General features: G+C 34.1%; 1 protein-coding gene and 2 pseudogenes across 2 annotated transcripts; 1 reads left to right on the forward strand and 2 right to left on the reverse strand.

The window, feature by feature from the left end:
- Positions 1-1,315: 1,315 nt before the first annotated feature.
- Positions 1,316-3,705, reverse strand: LOC148843237 (class V chitinase pseudogene; annotated as a pseudogene). Its single transcript, XR_016103833.1, has one exon. The product of XR_016103833.1 is annotated as a class V chitinase pseudogene (transcript).
- Positions 3,706-3,866: 161 nt separating this feature from the next.
- Positions 3,867-8,511, reverse strand: LOC148843238 (uncharacterized; annotated as a pseudogene).
- A 7,688-nt stretch (positions 8,512-16,199) lies between these two features.
- LOC148843239 (uncharacterized) lies at positions 16,200-18,231 on the forward strand. Its single transcript, XM_088959960.1, has one exon. It carries the CDS (start codon positions 16,591-16,593, stop codon positions 17,827-17,829), a length of 1,239 nt encoding a protein of 412 aa, XP_088816086.1. The 5' UTR covers positions 16,200-16,590; the 3' UTR covers positions 17,830-18,231.
- The last annotated feature ends 732 nt before the right edge of the window (positions 18,232-18,963 follow it).

Raw genomic sequence — 18,963 nt, forward strand, 5'->3', positions numbered from 1 at the left:
TATCGATTTAGGTCCAACCCAAGCTTAATCCAACACACTTTGGGGTGGGTCAGGCCAGGTTAGTGGGGTTTGAGTGAGTTGACCGGATCGGCCCAATTTAAAAGTAAAATTGATTGAAAACAGGTATAAATTTCACTTATAAATGAATATGTACACATGTATATATAATTAAAAATTATGTTTTTATATAAATACATGGACTCGAAATGTATGGACCAGTCTTGGACTGCCTAAGACCTCAATCCAAGTTTAGGTGAGGCCAAGTTTTCTGACCCAGGCCCAACCCGTAGCCCGAAAACCCAAACCCAACCTGTGTTAAAACTCAGGTGCATGTTGGGTCGGATTAGGCTGGGGTTATGACCGCCCAAGTTGCACTCCTACCCATTAACAACTCTAATAATCTAATTGTTCATTCGAACATATACTTTTTAGAAATAAAACCTCATGAATAGGGCTGCAAACAGATAGAGAATCGAATTCATATGGCCATCCGAATCCAATCCGATAACAATATGAGACCCGAATATCAGCCGAAGTATAGAACTAAAAACTTTTCAATAATTCATTTTGAAGATGGGTTTGATTTTGAAATTTCCCAGCTGTAATACTTAAAGGGCTTTCAAGGAGTCATCGTTTGCAAAATATAAATGTATAAGTTTTATTAATTTTCTTTTAGTTTGTTACCAGGTCGAAGTATCTCATGTCTTACAGAAAATTTGTAGCTTTTCTTCTCCTGCAAGTATGATATTGGGAGAAATCGTTCATCAAGAAGAGCATCGTGTGTGTTGTTTACAGGGGAATCCACAAATAGGGCTGCTCAAGCTCTCAATGTACACCATAGGATATATAGGACGATTGATAAAGAAAACCAGTCACAACAGTCTCTCTTTCTACAATATATATTCTAAGAAAAGTGTTCTAATGGTGAATATGGAACAAATGCGCGATAGGTGAAAGAACTGTGCATGGCCTTATCGTGCTACTAGAGAAACTGTTACATTATTTACTGAGCAAAGCAAACTCTTAATTGATCTACAGACGTATCATCCCCAGTACCAGTTCCTGTGGTTGAAAAAGAAGGCTTTCTGGGAGCTGATAAAGCTATAGCTTCATTGTTAAACATGGAAACAACATCAGACATGGTGGGTCTGTCCAATGTTCCTTCTTGAACGCACAGTAGCCCCACTAGAAAGCATCTCATTAGTTTGCCAAAGGAATATGCATCATCTAATACTGGATCCACGAACTTCAGGCTTCTTCCTTCATTCCACAACTCCCATGCCTGAAATGTATAGATAATTTGTATTGCTATTAATCTCGCTCTAAGCAGTACGTACTCTTTTAAGAGCGAATTGCATGATCATAAAGATAAAATATGAACAAAAGCCAACCAAGTTTTCTTAAGTCACTCACATAGCCTAGAAGATTTAGGGAATCATCCGGACCATGACCCAATTCCGAAATCAGTACTCACCTTGCTTGATGGATCATATAAAGCAGCATGTGCACCTGTAAAATTCACTCGAGACGGCATATAATAGTCATATGCCAACACATGTACCCAATCCAAATTCCTCCCTATTGCAGTCAAGATCAGCCAAGTCTGGGTGAGTAATGAACTGTTGCAGTCAAGATCAGCTTTGGCTCACTGGAGTTCACCGCGGTTCTCCACTCATCAAAGAGTTTGCCCATGTTAATCATGTCGGAGTCTGTGCCCGGAGACACCCAACAGAGGTCTATACTATGGAAGCCGTATAACCTGGCAATTTTCATTGAGGAATCGATGAAGGCCTTTCGAGAAGAGGATTGGTTAACCATGGCAGAGAAGGTTAACGAATCCGCGTCGCTGCCACCAATGGATAGAAGGGTTTTGATGGATGGGTACTTCTGTTGGACGGTCTTGCTGAAGGTGGAGAAGTAGGGTTCATCAGATGAGGAGATATTCAGCTGGTAGGTGTAAGGGCTGACATCTGTAAGTGCACAAAGGAGGTGAGAGAAGAGAGAAGAATTTATGTCAGAGATGGGGAAGCCAGTATGCAGCCTTAACCCAAGTTTGCGCATCTGAAAAATGTGGTTGCAGAAGGAGAGAGAAGAGAAGAAAAACAACTTTTGGCGCCATTATTGAAGAAAAGGGTTGCTATAGCTAGGCCGTGGATGGTTACAGAAATATATAGGACATGGATGGAACAGTCTCCAAACTAATAAAAGAGTACAGCACGTCTTGATCGCGTTGACGAATTAAGTTAACAAGAAACCCTCTTCCTCAAAATTAAATTATCTAATTAAGTATATTAGGCTCCGTTTGTTGCTGCTAAATAGCTGGTGGCTATGATCGATGCATATCCTTTGAGTATTGAGATGATGATGAATTTGATTGTTTTCTTTTCCTTAGCTATTCACTCCATTCAGACAAACATAAAGGCTCAGTGTGGGATTGCACTGTACATATATATTAATTTGTACTTTTGAAAACAAAATTGTCGAACACCCCTTAATCACTATAACCGTTTACTGCCCAGATTGAGCTTCAAATCGCTTCGGTGGTGCAACGACCAATATTGATGATAGTTTCAACTTCAAGAATATTAGAAATATATAGATATATTAAATTAAGGTTATTGTTACATCCCCATTGACGGGGTAAAACCCCTTCTAGCTAGCATGCATTATTTTGAACTGTCAAAACCTCCTGACTTCAGGATGATAAACTCTTCACCGGGTAATTTGTCTCTCCATATTGGTAAGTTGGTCAAGAAATTGGACATAAATGTCAGCTTCATTGATAAGGAAAATTGAAGAATTTCACAAAATTTACTAAGTGCTTTCCCTCAACTTTTTATTTCTTTATTATTTTTTATCGAACAAAACATAGACTTAATGAAAAAACTTTCTTCTCTCTTCTAATCTTCTCTGCCACATCACACACACACACCAATTCTCTATGTTCACCCTTCTCTCTCTCTCTCTCTCTCCAAATTCCCTCCCCCTCCCCTTCATCCTCTTTTCCTTTTCTTTATTCCCCTAAAATTAGGGCTGTCAATGGGTTGGTTCTAACTGCGCAAACTAAACCAATTATATTCGTTCTATTTCTGTAATTTTGTCCCCAATAATAATTGGGTCAATTTTAGATCTTGCTTGTTCTGAATCCGTTATTTAAAAGATTTCCTATTTTTCTTGTAATTTTTATTGTATGTTAAGAATGAATGAATAAATTTGATAGATAATATATAAGTTCAGTTAAGAACACTTGATTTATGAACACAAAATTTTACTATTGTATTATCATTTTTATTAAGGTTATATAATCAAAGATCAATCTTTAGATAGTTATAATTATTAACATAAATAATTAGGTTATCATAACATCAAAAACCTTCGAGTAATTAAAACAAAAATTGAGATTACATATTTTCATTCTAAACATTTTAAGACAAATAGATACATCTCACAATTGTCCTTGACAAACGTTGCATAATCAACTCTTTATGAATTTTATTAAATACATCTCTTTCAATATACATGATCAAGCAATTCTTCATTTGATGATTATGTAGTTGGTTTTTTACTATCTTTATTATAGAAAATACCCTTTTATTATAGTTATGACAACAACTAAAATCAATGCTAATTTCATCAACAAAAAAACCAATGGATAAACAAGATACCTTCTTTTTTGTTAGGCTACTAATCCCCCTTAAGTTTAAAAATTCAGCACAAATGTGCATATCACTGATGTAAGTCTCTAGTTTATTATCAAGTGCCATAAGATCTATTAGTGAAAATTCAAATAGGTAAAACTGAGTAAAAAGAATCAACTTTTACTTGCAAAAAGCATAGAAAGCTTTATGTAGATTTAAGCATGTTACTCAAAGAAACAACTTGACATTTAGCTATGTGAACCAATCGTTGAACTCTTGAAGTTGTATATTTATAGCAGTGTAGAATAACTCAACATGATAGTGGTATTTGTAATACGTTGAGATTTGCATCATGATCGCCCTTTAATTACAAATACTTCATCTATATTGAGGATGCCAATATCATAATTGCTACAAAGTAAGGAAACTTCATTCAACAAAAGTTCCCACCGGTTATCTTGCATCATTTGCAATTGTTCTTTAGATCTATCTTAACTAATTTTATAGTATTAATGATATCTTGGTCTTTCCTTTGCATACTTATGATAATTCATTTGTGATTCACAAAACATTTTTCATTAAATGTAAAGTAAATGCAAAATCAAGTGACTACTCTAAATCTAAAAGGCCCCTAGCTTTAACTCTTTGCTTTGAATCCAAACCATCTTCTATAATAATATCTAATATATCAATCACTAAAGAAAACATGAGAATTAAATTCATTAATGTACTATGACTGAACCCCATCCAATATCAAGCTGTAGTTGATGAACAAAGCAATGAACATAGAAAGCATATGGTTTTCTTTCAAAATAAAACTTTTAAGACCATTAATCTCACCTTGCATATTACTAGCACCATTAGTCTTCTTCATAAATTCTTGACATACTCAATTCATATTTGTAAATTAATGATTCAATTGCTCTATGCTAAGGGATGAATCAATAGTATTACTAACATATATGTGAATGTCAGAAAAAACCAGCAATTCACTTCCTAGCTGATTGTTTAGAGTTGCCACCCACCAAAATCACAAAGTAGGGAGTGATGAGTCTCCCGAACAATTGCAATTAAACAAAAAAAAGGGCTCCAGGCCTTGTCACCGAAGATGTAGGTAAGCTAAGAGAGAGAGAGGGAAGGGGTTAGGCACCCGTCTCTCTGATCAGTGCAAACATTAATTCCATTCCTTGAAATCACATTAGAAGAAGGCAATAGAAGAAGAATTTGTCGTCCACCTACAATGGAAGGGAGCTCCTATAACTGGGCATCTCTTCCTCCCCATTTAATCTCATTTTAGGTATAAGGGCCTGAGCAAAGGGGTGAGAATACATTCCCACCCCTTTTCTATCAGGACCCCCACAATCTTACTTAGTCGATTAGCTGGAAGAAGGAGAGAGCCCTTGAATTTCTTCCTTTGATTACAAGAAGATGCAAACAACCTCTAGCTTTTAAGAAAACCCAAAATAAAGAAGTAAAAAAAGAATAAAACTACAAGGGAGATGAGGTACAAATCTCACCTCTTGTAACCTTCCAAGAAAGAAATCGATGCTACTAAATTTGAATGCACAGGTTTAGAATAACTTGATGAAGTTGGGGAAACAAGGTGACAAAGGAAGCAGATCGTGGGCACTTGCGGTGACACTAAAATCCGACAACAATGGTAGGAATGGCTGATGTATTCGTTTGTGTCTCCTCCCTTTATCTCTCTAATCTCTCTCGTTCATTTCTCTATTTCTCTCAGCTCTCTCTCTATCGTTTTTTTTCTCTTTAGCGCTCTCAGCTCTCGGAAGAGCTTCTCCCTTTCTCCTTTCTTTCTCCTTCAGTCTCCCTCACTCCTGAAACTCTCTGTTCTTAGCTCGGCATCTCCTCAAAGAGGAAAGCACCGAGAGCCTCTCCCTTCCAAATTCCTCTACTTCCGACCCCTATTCTCTTCAAAAACTCCTTTTTCTTATGCAGATGGTGCCTTTATTTATAATGGAGGGTAGTGGAAGGTTCTATCAATTCTCAAAAACAAAAGGGGGTTTTAGGTAAGTTAGGGTTTAAAGGGATAGGAGGGCTCAATTCTTGGGGTCCAAAGGGTAATTTAGAAATTTATGGTAATTTGGGGTGAAGGGCATTTTGGTAATTTTAGGTTAAAAAGGATATTTTGGGGATTGAAGGAATGAGGGGTATCTTGGGAGTTTGGATACAATGAAGGTATTTTGGGAATTTGAAATGAAGGGAAAATTTTGGAATTTTAGGGTATGAAGGACATTTGGTTAGGGGGTATTTTGGTAATTTGGAAGGAGGGTAATTTTCGTAATATTGTTTGAAGGGTATTCTAGTAATTTGGAATGGATATTTTATGAGTTAGGCTTGAGGAGTATTTTAGTAATTTTGTTAAAGGGATATTTTGGTAACTCGACAATGAGGGAAGGGTATTATGGTAATTTGGCTTTAAAGGTTATTTTGGTAATTTAGCCCATGACATTTTGGGAATTGGGAATTTAGGCTATTTGAAATGAAGGGTATTTTGGTAATTTTGGTCAATGGGGGTATTTTGGGAATTTGGATAAGGGTAATTCTGGTATTTGGTGCAAGGGTAATTTGGGAATTTAGCTAGGGGTAATTTGGTAATTTTGAGGAAATGTATCAAACCAGGTCTAGGAGGGTCAAATTGGGTCTTTTGGTTCAATGGCGATGATTTTGGGCCACCAAATGGAAGGTTGAGATGGGTTTGACTATGGAGTGGGGTCGTGCATGTGCAGGCCAATGAGATCGGCTAAAATAGAATATCCATAGATGGAAGGGTAAATGAAGGTATTTTTGGCTGAAATTTGATAGGATGGGGTTTTCAAACACTCTGGGTTGATTGGTGGGTTTTGATTTGTTTATATGTGTTCGGATCAAATGAATCTGGGTTTCGAGTGTTTAGGCAAATGAGAGGCATTGGAACGAAATCTTGGTTTGATGAGGGAGTAAATGGAGGAATCTTGAGCTGATATTTCATGAGTAGGTGTTTTGAGAAGACTTGAGTCTGATGGTGGCATTGGGTCTAGTGGTTGAGGTGTAGATGAGGGGTGATCAGGGCCATCAAATCGGTATCAGGTAGATTTAACGGTGGATCTGAGGGATCTCGATGGTGAAAGTTGGGGTTTTGGGTTTTGGGGTGTTCCAGAAATGTTGGAAGGGTATAATTGAGAGTTTGTGGTGAATTGGAGGTTCAAGCGGCTGACTAAGCAAAAATCGGGTGCTAACAATATACAATACCAAGAAAATGTTTAAAAACACTTCCCTTTTTATCTATATAACACAAAGTAACAACCATTTATCCTTTATTTGATATATCATATGACTCATTAACTATAATGAAAAATAATTCATCTCCAAGATCCTCAATTATTGCACTTGTGGTCTCAATTGTAGCAACAATTAAAATATCATTTTGAATTGAATAATATGAACAATTAAATGATGATTCTTAGGAGCATTTTCTAATACCACATATTGATTGTTTCATTTTGATATGCAAGAAACTTGAGAAGTTTAATGAAATTATCTTGATTAGTGAAAATCTTATATTCATCATGACCACAAAAATCCAACCCTTTGTGCAAAAAAAAAAAAAAAAAAAATCCAACCCTTCAAGCATGATTTGATTGCTTAAATAGACAAACTTCAATGTATTGGCTTTGGTTCATCAAATCTTGTCACTTCTTCTAAGCATGGTTGTAAACATTATTTGGACCTCTAACATGAATATAAAACTTTTCTTTCTTTTTTTAATTTATAAATCCCTCTATAATAAATGAATCCCTACCCCCTTTCTTTCCAAGGTATAGCCTATAAAGATAGCAACACAAGAAAAATGCAGTGTTCTTTGCTACTCCAACCAATTACTAAACTTATCAAACCAAGAAGAACAAAATCTTCTTGACATTTATCTAATTTTTCTCTAGGGAAAAATATAATGACAAGGTTCCTTTTGTGAGTATGCTCTCTATATCTTGTTATGATCATTTGGATGATAATCTGAATATTTAGTTCATAACCCAAGATCTGCTGAAAATGTTCTATGTTGATCGATCTTAACTCAATGCTGCTTTGAACAATTTTGCATATAATCTATATGCTTAGCTTCTTAAGGAGATAAATGTTGCTCTAATACTGATTTCCTTCTCAAAACTTATCCATAACCTATCAAAATAATCAAATTAAATGACATATATTAAACTGCTATTTCGATTGAGTATACAATATAGCTAGGTTGAAGCAATATCTATTTATAATTTATAAAAAGTACATGATGAAAGTAAAAGTAATCTAAAATTTAATTCTAGGTAGATAATAAGTAATTAATTGCAATATGTATCCAAATAAACTAAAATTGATACCACAAAAAAATGAAATATAAGGGCTCTTGTTTACTTCTTTAAAAAAAAAATTACCACAAAATTAACAAACCCCTTAACAACACCATTTTTCTAAGAAAAAACACCATTAAGAAAGAAATTATAAAAGTAAACATAATTTTAAATAGGAATAATTGCTACCCTAAACTATTTGACAATTACTTGAGGTTTGAAGTAACCCAACTTAAAGACCCTTAAAGTATGATGTAATATTACACACACTAACCTTCTGTTAGTTGACTAACACATTCTACTTACATGTGACATCACATAACACTTCTAATTTACCCTTAATTGTCACGACTGACCTTACCCATGTCCATACAACAATATGCATTAATTCTCGTATTGCTATCAAACATTACAAATCCCGCATAGAGATGTGGCTCTCTGATGTGTTCAAAACCCCTGTGCCTAACTTGTTCCACAACTTTGCCGGCATTCTTGTTAACTAGGAGAGTAAATCTCCCTAGTTGTTGCATTGTTGTTGATTGATGGGAATAAGTGACTTATTTTTTCTATTTATGATTGCCATTTGAACCTATGCAAGCAGTCACCATCATAAGAAAATCAAGACCTTATGGAGAAACAACTTCATGAATGTTGGTTAAGTTAGGAATCAAATTTAACATGGTTGTGCTAGAGCTCGTGGCTAGAGGAATTAAAAAAAAAAATTCTAATCCAACCTAGGAATCACTTTTCTGATAATTTGAAATTTAAATATATAGATCGATTTTACGTTAAATCGGATTAGATTTGAAACCCAAATTAAATGTTGATCGTACCAGATATGGAGCCCAAAAAGTAATTCATAGAGTAATAGTTTACACCCAATACCAGACATAGATCGACCTCCTGATGAAGATGGCACAATAATGTGTTTGAAGCCAATTCAACAAATCGAACTCCAACCGCCTTGGATCGATGCAATTGTGTTTAAACCTTGATATGGTTGATGTTTTTCCCCAAAAACACAACTAAGGACTGAAGAGAATCAATCTCTACAGTGGTTAGTACAAATTAGGGTGCAAAGGGAAGAAGGAAAGAGTGTAATGGTGTGGGGAGAATTGGATGGTTTGCATTCTCCCTCTCGTCAGTTATATATAGCATTCTCCTAATCTTATTTGGAGTTGATCGAAATCAGATTTCGATCAAGACTTATATATCTTTAATTAGATGTGTATTATCTTCTTAAGTGAATGGGTGTTTCATACCCATGAAAATACTATTCATAAGGGAGGACCTCTCTCCTAACTACAAAATACATTGTCACACTCTTTTCTCATATAGATCTTAGGATTAAAACCTTTTATAAATATTTTTAATAAAATTATAATATAATATATAAATGCATTGTGCAAACTAGATTTCAAATACAGTTGAAATCCATTACTAATAGTTTAAGTTTTCATTAAAGAGTGTAAACCCTAATATTCACTTTGTTTGACAAATGGGCTAACCTTACCATTATGATCACTCGCTTAGGTAATTTTCCAAATTGTTCCAACATGCCCAATTATTATTTGACCCTTAATAGATCTTACTGGTTGGCATATCAAAAGTAGTTCAATCCAATACCTAGTGTAATATCATAATTAAGTCTAGGGTTAAGTGCAACTTTTCGGTTTTGCCTATTTGTCCCCAAGGTTCAGGGCATAATTGAAAATTGGTCCAGGTTTAATATTTCTTCTAAATAATCATTGACTATGCTAGGGGTCTAACCTTAGTAGCTGAAACAAGTTGATCTACCAATTCGGCAGTATATTAGTATTAGCCTTATCAAGATAAATTCCCCAAGTTTATCAAATGGTTGAGAACATTCTAAATTAACATAAATCTCATAAGTGTCCAATTTAAAGAATAATTCATAGAAACACACCAATTTAAAGAATAATTTCAGGTGAAATTAGGTGTCAGTCCAGCTGGCCCAACCCTATAATAACCATTAACATTAATCCTACATAATCAATTATTTTGTAGGCTCAGGCCAATCGGGACCAAGTCGTGTGGCTATTCATCATCCATTGTATTAAACATGATTCCACACACTTTCAAGTGAAATTTGGTGCCAACTCGGCCACCCTAATCGATTCGGCAAAATCTGTTACTCTCTTCTCACTTATATCTCCATATGAATTCTTAATTGGAAGGAGTACAAATGCAAATATGTAGAGGGCAAAACCTTATATTTTGTATGTATTTATGATGTACATATTTGCATTTGTATTGTTTCCAAACTGAGCCTTAGAAACAAATTTTCTAACCATATTATACTTATATAATTATTTATATAAATAGCTACTTAATAATTCATTTTTCGATAATATAATTTTAATGAAAATGGCAATAAATTAATAAATTATTTATATGTTAATAAATTAAATGTTTTTAATTAAATTTATCTTATTTATTACCTATCAAATTTATCCTTTTATACATACAATATCATAAAAACTACCAAAATTAATTAGGGAACCTTTATATATTACCAACTAAATAATAGGTTAAAAGGACCTACCAAAACTGACCCAATTATTATTTGGATCATAATTACAAAATCAGAATCTATAAAATCATTTTAGTCGGTTAGATAGAGAAATGGAAAAGAGGAGGAAAAGGGTGAGGAGTAGGGGTGTCAATGGTATTTGAAAATCTGATTTTGTATTTGAGATTTTACATAATCGAATCAAATTCAAATAATTCAAATATCTAACCGGTCGAATTCGGATTTTTTATTCATACTACATAACCAATTGGATTCGAATTCGAATATGACCTGATTCAATTCAATAAATGTCTGAACTTGACCAATTATTTAATTCTTATATATAATATATGAAATGTTTAAATATTTTTATATAATTTATATGTATAATAATTAAATTATATAAATAAGTTATATCTTTATATACTTTATATAAATAAAATATTTATTTTAGATATTTATTAATTACCTAAAATAATTAATAGGGGTTGAATAACTCATGAAAAGCTTGATTCGTCTCTATTTAAGCTTATCATTGAGCTGAGCTTGAGCCCAATGACACTTGGCATGTGAGGCTTGCGAGCCTAATACATTCATATATATATATATATATATATATATATATATATATATATATCAAACTTTTTTAACGAGCCGAGCTCAAATAACTAGGTAGTAGACCCGGATCAACTAAAATCCACCCGTACTTGGGAGTAGAGCAGACATTTCATTTGACGGTACCGTGGTGTGGTTGTGTTTATCATAAATAATTGCTGGGATAAGGTGCAAATTCCCCAAAATTAATTGAAATCTCCCCACCAATGGAATCTATTTTATTTTAATCTAAAGGATTCAACTATGATACTGCTCGAATGATATCATAATAGCTTAGGGCCAATCAGCTAGTACGGAAACTCGCCCAACTAAACAGAGCAAAAAGAATAGATTACAACAGCTCTATAGACACTGAAACTCGCCCAACTAGACAGAGCAAAAAGAATAGATTACAACAGCTCTATAGACACTGAAACTCGCCCAACTAGACAGAGCAAAAAGAATAGATTACAACAGCTCTATAGACACTGAAACTCGCCCAACTAGACAGAGCAAAAAGAATAGATTACAACAGCTGTACCAGTCGATGGCCGGTGTATTAGTGATGTCAGCAGCTGGTGTACCGAGCTTGATACCAGGCCATTGGCGGTAGAAATAGTGCTGACTATGAAGTGGGGTTTATGTGGACTCTTACTTGTACACGCATGAATCCACATGGACTCTCAGTTGTCATGAAGTGGGGTCAATGTGGATTCTCAGTTAAAATGTATAGCATAACATATATACATGTATGAGTGAAGAGATGACTAAAATTGTCATTTGTGTGAATATAAACATTTATGGGGAAAGTAGCTTATCAAATATCCCCACCCCAATAAATACTTAAAAACATAATAAATGAAGTGAAAAATGGGTTACCAAACAACCTTAAGTGATTGTTAAAATAAATACTTCTTCACAAGAATTTCTTTATACTTAATCATCAAACAAGGTAAGAATTCGTCTTAACTTTACTACCACTCTTGCTTCTCTTTAAAGCAAGGGCATAATCTAACTCTGACCATTTCTAAAGGGACAATCTAACTCACCACATGGAATTAAAGGACATAGAGTCATAGCTATTTCTTTCTTTCTTTTTTTATGTAAGAAACAACATAATTAATCACTGAATCAAAAGGACCTATTTATTTATATTTCTTTCTGGTTGAAAATTTTATTCTCACCAAATGATTTATTCGTAGAAATTACATTCTCTATATATGACCGCCATCGCAAATCCAACATGAGACCCCAACGACTTTTTTGTTTTTTTATAAGTAGACCCCATTGAAATTCGAATACGCCAAACTTTTTATCAAACACCATTTCGCTGTGATGGTTTATCTCTTTCTTTAAACACTGATATATTCACCTTTCATTCTTTTTTCTCTTTTTTTTTATCAAGCTCACACTTCACTGGGAGTCTTTGGTTTATCCTAGGACAATGTAATCTCTTCCGTATTAGATATGATTTGGTTGAGATAGGATTAGGTGAAAGAAATCACCATTGAAAAGTTCTGTCCGTTCGTTCTACAGCAGCTAATTCGAATTAAATTTGGTCATCCAGGGGATCCATCCAATTTGGTTATATGGTTCACGACCAGATCAGATCTCTATGTATCTTTTCTGGGTGAATTAAAAATACCCCATATTATGGCCAGTGATAAACACCTCTTTGAACTTTTATGTATAATAAATATCTTCTAAATTTTCAATATGACAAATACCCTCCATTAAAGTTCTGTCCGTTGACTTAAAAAAAGATTTTCATTCAGTTGTTTAATTTTTTTAAATTCTCAATCTATCATTTTCTTATTTATTTGAATGATTTATGATTTGATTAATTTTTTAATATAACATTGAAGTCCTCTTGATTGCACCAATAGATTCTTACAGATTTTTTGCTGGATTCAATATTCAAATGAAATGGTAAAGGTTTCTTTTTCTGATAGATATAAATTATTGTTTCATTTGATTTTTTTTTATTTATTCGATAAAGGAGCGAATAAAAAAGATGAAGAGATAAATTCATGTTAGTATAATGAATCAAGAATTAAGAGAATTTTTTTTTTCTATGCCAGTGAAATGATTTTTGTTATTTTAGCTGGTTTCGTTTAGAGAAAATGGAGGTAGTTTTGATCAATTAAGGTTTAAGAGAAAAGGGTGAAGAAAGGTTCAAGTGGACATTTTAGTAATTTAATTCATTCCATCTTCGAACCTAACAGTTGAGGGTATTTGTTGTAAAGTGAAAGTTCAAGGAGGTATTTATCACTGACTCCATAGTACAAGGGGGTCTTTGTGATCTTTGTGAATTTACCCTTCTTTAATAAAAGAAAGATATCCTTCTAAAATCCACACACTGTGCTGAATGATTTGGTTCGGTTGAACCTGAGCAACCCAGCCAGGTTTTGACCTCCGTTTGGAGACTTAGAGTACTAGGCCTGTGCCCAAGGTTTAGGTCCTTATGGTTGGGTGTTATTGACCCAAAATTAGACCATCCTGCCCAGTTTTCAACTGACTCCAATGTCAAGGTTGGTGATTCCAAAATCAAAAACATTCATGTGTTGTAGAACTTAGGTTGTGTCTAGTCCTGGGCTAAACTTAGGTTGTGTTTGATACTATTGCTGTTTCTTCATGAAATATTTGGGGCTAATCAGTAGAAATTGGTGTCAAAATATGAGTTGTCATGCCACAAAAAGTTCTAGGTTGATAATGGGGGGCTTGTTTGATCCCCTAGAGAGAAACAATGTAATTGATAAATATAATTTGGATAATGGGGATCCACAAAAACTGATGGGCTGTTTTATGTAGACCTCCTCAGTAAGATGCCCATGCAAAAAAGGCATTATTAACATTCGATTATCGAACATTCCACTTGAAGTGAACAAGAGAAAGAAGGCTTTACTACTGGGCTTAAGGTTTCATCATAGTCCAAGCCAGTCTCCTGTGTGTAGCCCTTAGCCACCAAATGTGCTTTGAAATGCTTAATGGAGCCATGGGGTTTTTGTTTAAAGCGGAAGACCCATTTGTTACCAGAGGAGGCCCAAGAGACCATGTAATTTTTGAATTAAAGCCTTATACTCTTTAGTTGCAAGGGCTCATCGTGGATCTTTACGGGCTTGAGAGTAGCATGTGGGCTCTATTTTAGGAAAGGGATAAGCAATTAGAGAGCTTAGTGGGGAATCTGGGGATTTAGATTGTTCACCCCATGGATTGAACGAGTCACCATACGACTTGTGTCTCAGGAACATTAGAGGAAGTAGTGGGTCCAGTGGAGTTGATGTGGGCTCATGAGAAGAAAGTAGCAAACCAGATGCAGGCCCATGGATCTGGGAATGACGGCTCTGTAAGGTATGACGTTTGGAGAGCCCAAACAATCGAGTATACTACTTCTAAATTCTAATGGTGTAGAAACAACTATAGAACTAGAAGAAAAGGGAAGAGCATGACTCTTTCCTAGAGGGTATGAATTGTAGAACTCGAAGGTCTTATTTGTAAGTGGTAAACCATAAGTAGAAGCAACATGAGAGGTGATGCCAAACAGACATGGATGTATGATCCCCAACAATTTTAAGTTCTGAATCTAGAGATTCAATAGAATGATTGGGTTGTTTTTATGTTTAAATTTTGTTGCTATAAGAGCAATCAAACAATAGGGCCATAATTTATTTAGATTTGGTTTTCCAAATCAAACACTATTTATATCTATACACATCATTTCAAGCAAATTAAAGAGAGCGGAATAAGGGGAATTTGGTGTTTCCTATATATTTATGGTATCTTCCATTATTGTTAAATAATTCATTAGTTATGAAAATTATTAAAAAATTATGGAAAATATTATACCAAAAAGTATGAAATAATTATTTCAGAAACAATCCATTATTTAACAAATATTAAATAATTTAATAATCAACCATAAATTAAATCCATTATTTAATAATTTTTGGTTATTAATAAATGTTCAAACTTTCAAGGTTTAGCATAATTTACACTAATCATTGTAATTTAATAAATTTTCATTATTTTTTTAGAATAATAATTTATTAATAAAATATATTACTTATTAGTGTAATTTACTAATTTCTATAAAATCAACAATTATTGTTAACAATTATAGAATAATTTAGGAAAACTCTTTAACTAATAATCCATAATTATTTTTTAAATAATTAAGAAATTAATCTATGAAAAAATATTCTCTAAAACTATTTAAATAATAATCCATTATTATTATTCAACTAAATAATTATTAAAAAATTTAGGAAAGTTAAATTAGGAAATTAATCTATCAGAAATTGTTTCATAATTATTTAAATTACAATCCATTATTATTATTATTATAAATAATTATTAAATAATTTAGGAAAAATATTTATTCTATCCACACCAATTTAGACCACTTGGTTGACTTCGATCATACTTGCTTTTACATTAATTAACAATAAATGTTTACTTTTAATTAAAATTATGTAATTTACCATAATTATATTAATATACTATATTTCATTTACATTGATTAATAGTATATAATTTAGGCTTTAAAAGCAAACAATTTACATCAATTTATTATTAATGTAAATAATTAATTTACTATACATTACTTCTAATCAATAGCAATTTCAATAATTTTTTAGAAATTATTATAAAATATTATAATTTAACTTATTGCTAGTTAATTAGTTATAGAAAATTAATAGAATTGTAGGGATGATAATTTTTCCCATAAAATTGGGACCCTATCTTACCCCACCCTGAATGGGGCAAGTTATCTCAAATCTTAAATGGGGATGGGGTGGAGACAGGGAAAATATTTTTGCCCCAAATTAAGGATGGAGTTTGCATATAATTCCTTAAAACCGAAGGTAAATTAGTAAAATATTTATAGATTTAATATTGCATTTTAAATATCTCTAAGCTTTCTTTATATTCTTATAATCCTAGGATCCTATAATTTTATTTACAAAATATTTTCAAATTATCATAATTCAATTCTTAAAATACCCTAAATTCCCATAATTTTATTTATAAAATATCCATAAAATTTGGAATAATTCCCCATATCCCATTCCCCATTCCCGTCAGATGGAATGGATGTCTTGCCCTGAACCCACCTGCCATTAAGTTTGGGGTGAGGATGGAGTTAGTGTGTTGAATTACGGAGGTGAGGGAGAAGGAGGGGTGCCCCATCCCGTGCATTGCACCCGACACGATAGATCCCGGCCCAATTCCAAAAAGCTAGAAAGCTGGTTCGATTAGGAAATGGTTCTCCCGGCCGCAGCTTGAATCTTGAGTCCCAAAGCTGGTTCAGATTTCCTTTTTGGATTTTGCTTCGATCGTCTGAAGTCTGAACTCTATTCTGATTCCGTGATTTTGCTTCAAGTTTTTGTCGTTCTCCACCATCCTTCCCTGCAAAAACCCGTCTGATCTGTTCCTGCAAAGACTCGTCTCATAAGTAGCTCTCTTTCTTACGTTAACAACAATGATGGGTAGAAGTAGTAATGGCTCGCAGCAGAAGAGCAGAAAAGGAATAGGTTTGGAACAATCGGAAGGCCCGTCTGAAAGCTCGCAGCTGAGGAGTAGAAAAGGCGCGGCGCCGGGATTGGAACGATGTCTGGAGGGTTTATCCAACAGGAAAGGATCCGTAAGGGAACTATCCCTTTCTCTTATCAATGATGCTCTTTTGAATAGTTTGCATCATAAAAAATTCTTTAACAAGTACTCAATCACCTTACTGCACCACTGTCTGAATTCCATCAAGCGTGGTTCATCTACCCCCAAAGAGATAACCTTAGCTTCTCAGGTTATTGGATTAATGGCTCTCTCTATTGGTAATATGGGAGAAGATGTTTCGTCTTTGCCTCATGAGATATTGGAACTCTCGTTTCCCGACCTTTCTCATGCTCTTCTTGGTAAGTCTTCTTTTGGGTCTAGTTCAGATTCTGATAAGAGGGTCAATTCTTTCTTGGATTGCTTGGCTATTGTCACATTCGTTGGGGGAGACCCTGATGAGATTGAAAGGTCTATGCAAACTATGTGGCAGTTTATTATTCCTGAATCAAAATCATCACGTCCCAAATTAGCATCTGCCATATCTGCTTGGACATTCCTCCTTACATTCATCAATGGGTGGAGAGTTCATTCAAAATTCTGGCTGCAGTCAACTTATTACTTCTCAAATCTTGTTCGTGATGAGAATGATCAAGTTCGAGTTGCATCATCAGAAGCATTGTCTCTTATCTCTGAGATTGGGTACTTGAATAAATTTTCTACTAATGGCTCTTGTGACGGTCTGAAGGAACAGTTGGTGAGTCCTGCGAAAATACAAACCTCTGTGAAAATCGGCCGAGATTTGTTAAACATATCAACGTGGTCACAATCCATAAAGATAAACTTTGTGAAGCGTTTTCTAGGAGGTGGGTTTGTCAAGCACATGAAAGAAAATGAGTTGCTTCAACATGTATTTCACTTCACTCCAGAGCCAAAACAACTTCATCCAAGTTTTGAAGAAGAACAGCAGTCAGATTTTGGAGAAGAGGAAGCTCTTTCTACCTACACATCTGAAGTAAGAAAGCAAGAGGAATTGTGTGGGAATCAGAAATATCCCAGTTCTGCACTCAGCAAAGCTAGGACCCAGTTACTGAACAAGCAGCGCATGTTATCTCATGGGAGAAACAATGGGCACTTTGCAGTTGGTGAAGAGAATGGTTTTTGTAATTAATCACAGCAGGTCAAGTCCGAAAAATGATTGTTACGGAAATGTGAATGCTTAGATGAATGAGTTGTAAAACTATAAACAATAGGTTTAGAAATTAAAGCATATGAAGGAACCTAGGAATTGCTCCAATGTGTGATAAAATGGGAGAAAGTAGATTGAGATGGTTTGGTCATGTGCATTTTAGACCATCTACAACACCTGTTAGAAAAGTGATCTGTTACAAATTTAAGGAGCTAGAAGAGTTAGGGGACTGAAAAGGACTTGGGTGGAAATAATAAGAAATGATTTAGGTGCTTGTAATTTAACGATGAATATCACACTGAACAGAATGGAATGATGAAACAGACCAAGTAATTTCTGAATGGAAATATTCATACATTCAACTATTTTTTTTTTCATGATCAATTTCTTTTATGTCTCTGTGTCCAAAATTCTATTATCTTCTCTCATTTTATGATCTGTGCCCGTTTCAACTAAACAGACCAAGTAAGGGAATTTAAAGTGGAAAAACAAGAAGCAACTTAATGTCGTTGATGACCAATGTTGCAGACAATCTTCCTCTTGATTGCTAGTTCTTCAAAACTTTAGCCAAGATGTCCACTGTTCTGAATGAGATTAGAAAATAAAGTTGGCAGGAAGTAGTCAGTGCCAATGATACGAAGATTCATTGAATTGTGAAATAAATAATTATGCTTTAAAGCAAAAGCAAAGTTGCATAATTAGAAATGATAGTTTTGAGCTGTTTTTTGGAATATAAAATCTCCATTGTAGACTCTGCATCCTCTTACATCTGTGTTGCTCTAAAAGTATATCAGACCTTCAATTCTTTCTCTGTTCCTCTGTTTTTTTTTTTTTAATAAGAATGTTATAGGATGAATTCTGCACTGAAACGGAGATGCAAATTGTCTTCAAATATGCTCAGTTGGAATGCAATTTGTTTATTTACCTTTGATTCAGCTGATATGCAGTGTTAGGTTGCAACATTCTGGATAAAAAGTGCAAACTACATCAAGTTGATGCAACTCTAATCCTATTAACAAAGTGAGTTCATGGCCTAATCAAATCCATACGGTTTAAGCCATCTCATAGATGCAAAGAGAAACAATTGGTATGGGACAGAGAATTACTTATGATCAT

The sequence above is a fragment of the Nelumbo lutea genome, chromosome 8 (assembly GCF_056320005.1).
Source record: "Nelumbo lutea isolate HS-2025 chromosome 8, American lotus-T2T, whole genome shotgun sequence".
Classification (NCBI taxonomy): domain Eukaryota; kingdom Viridiplantae; phylum Streptophyta; class Magnoliopsida; order Proteales; family Nelumbonaceae; genus Nelumbo; species Nelumbo lutea.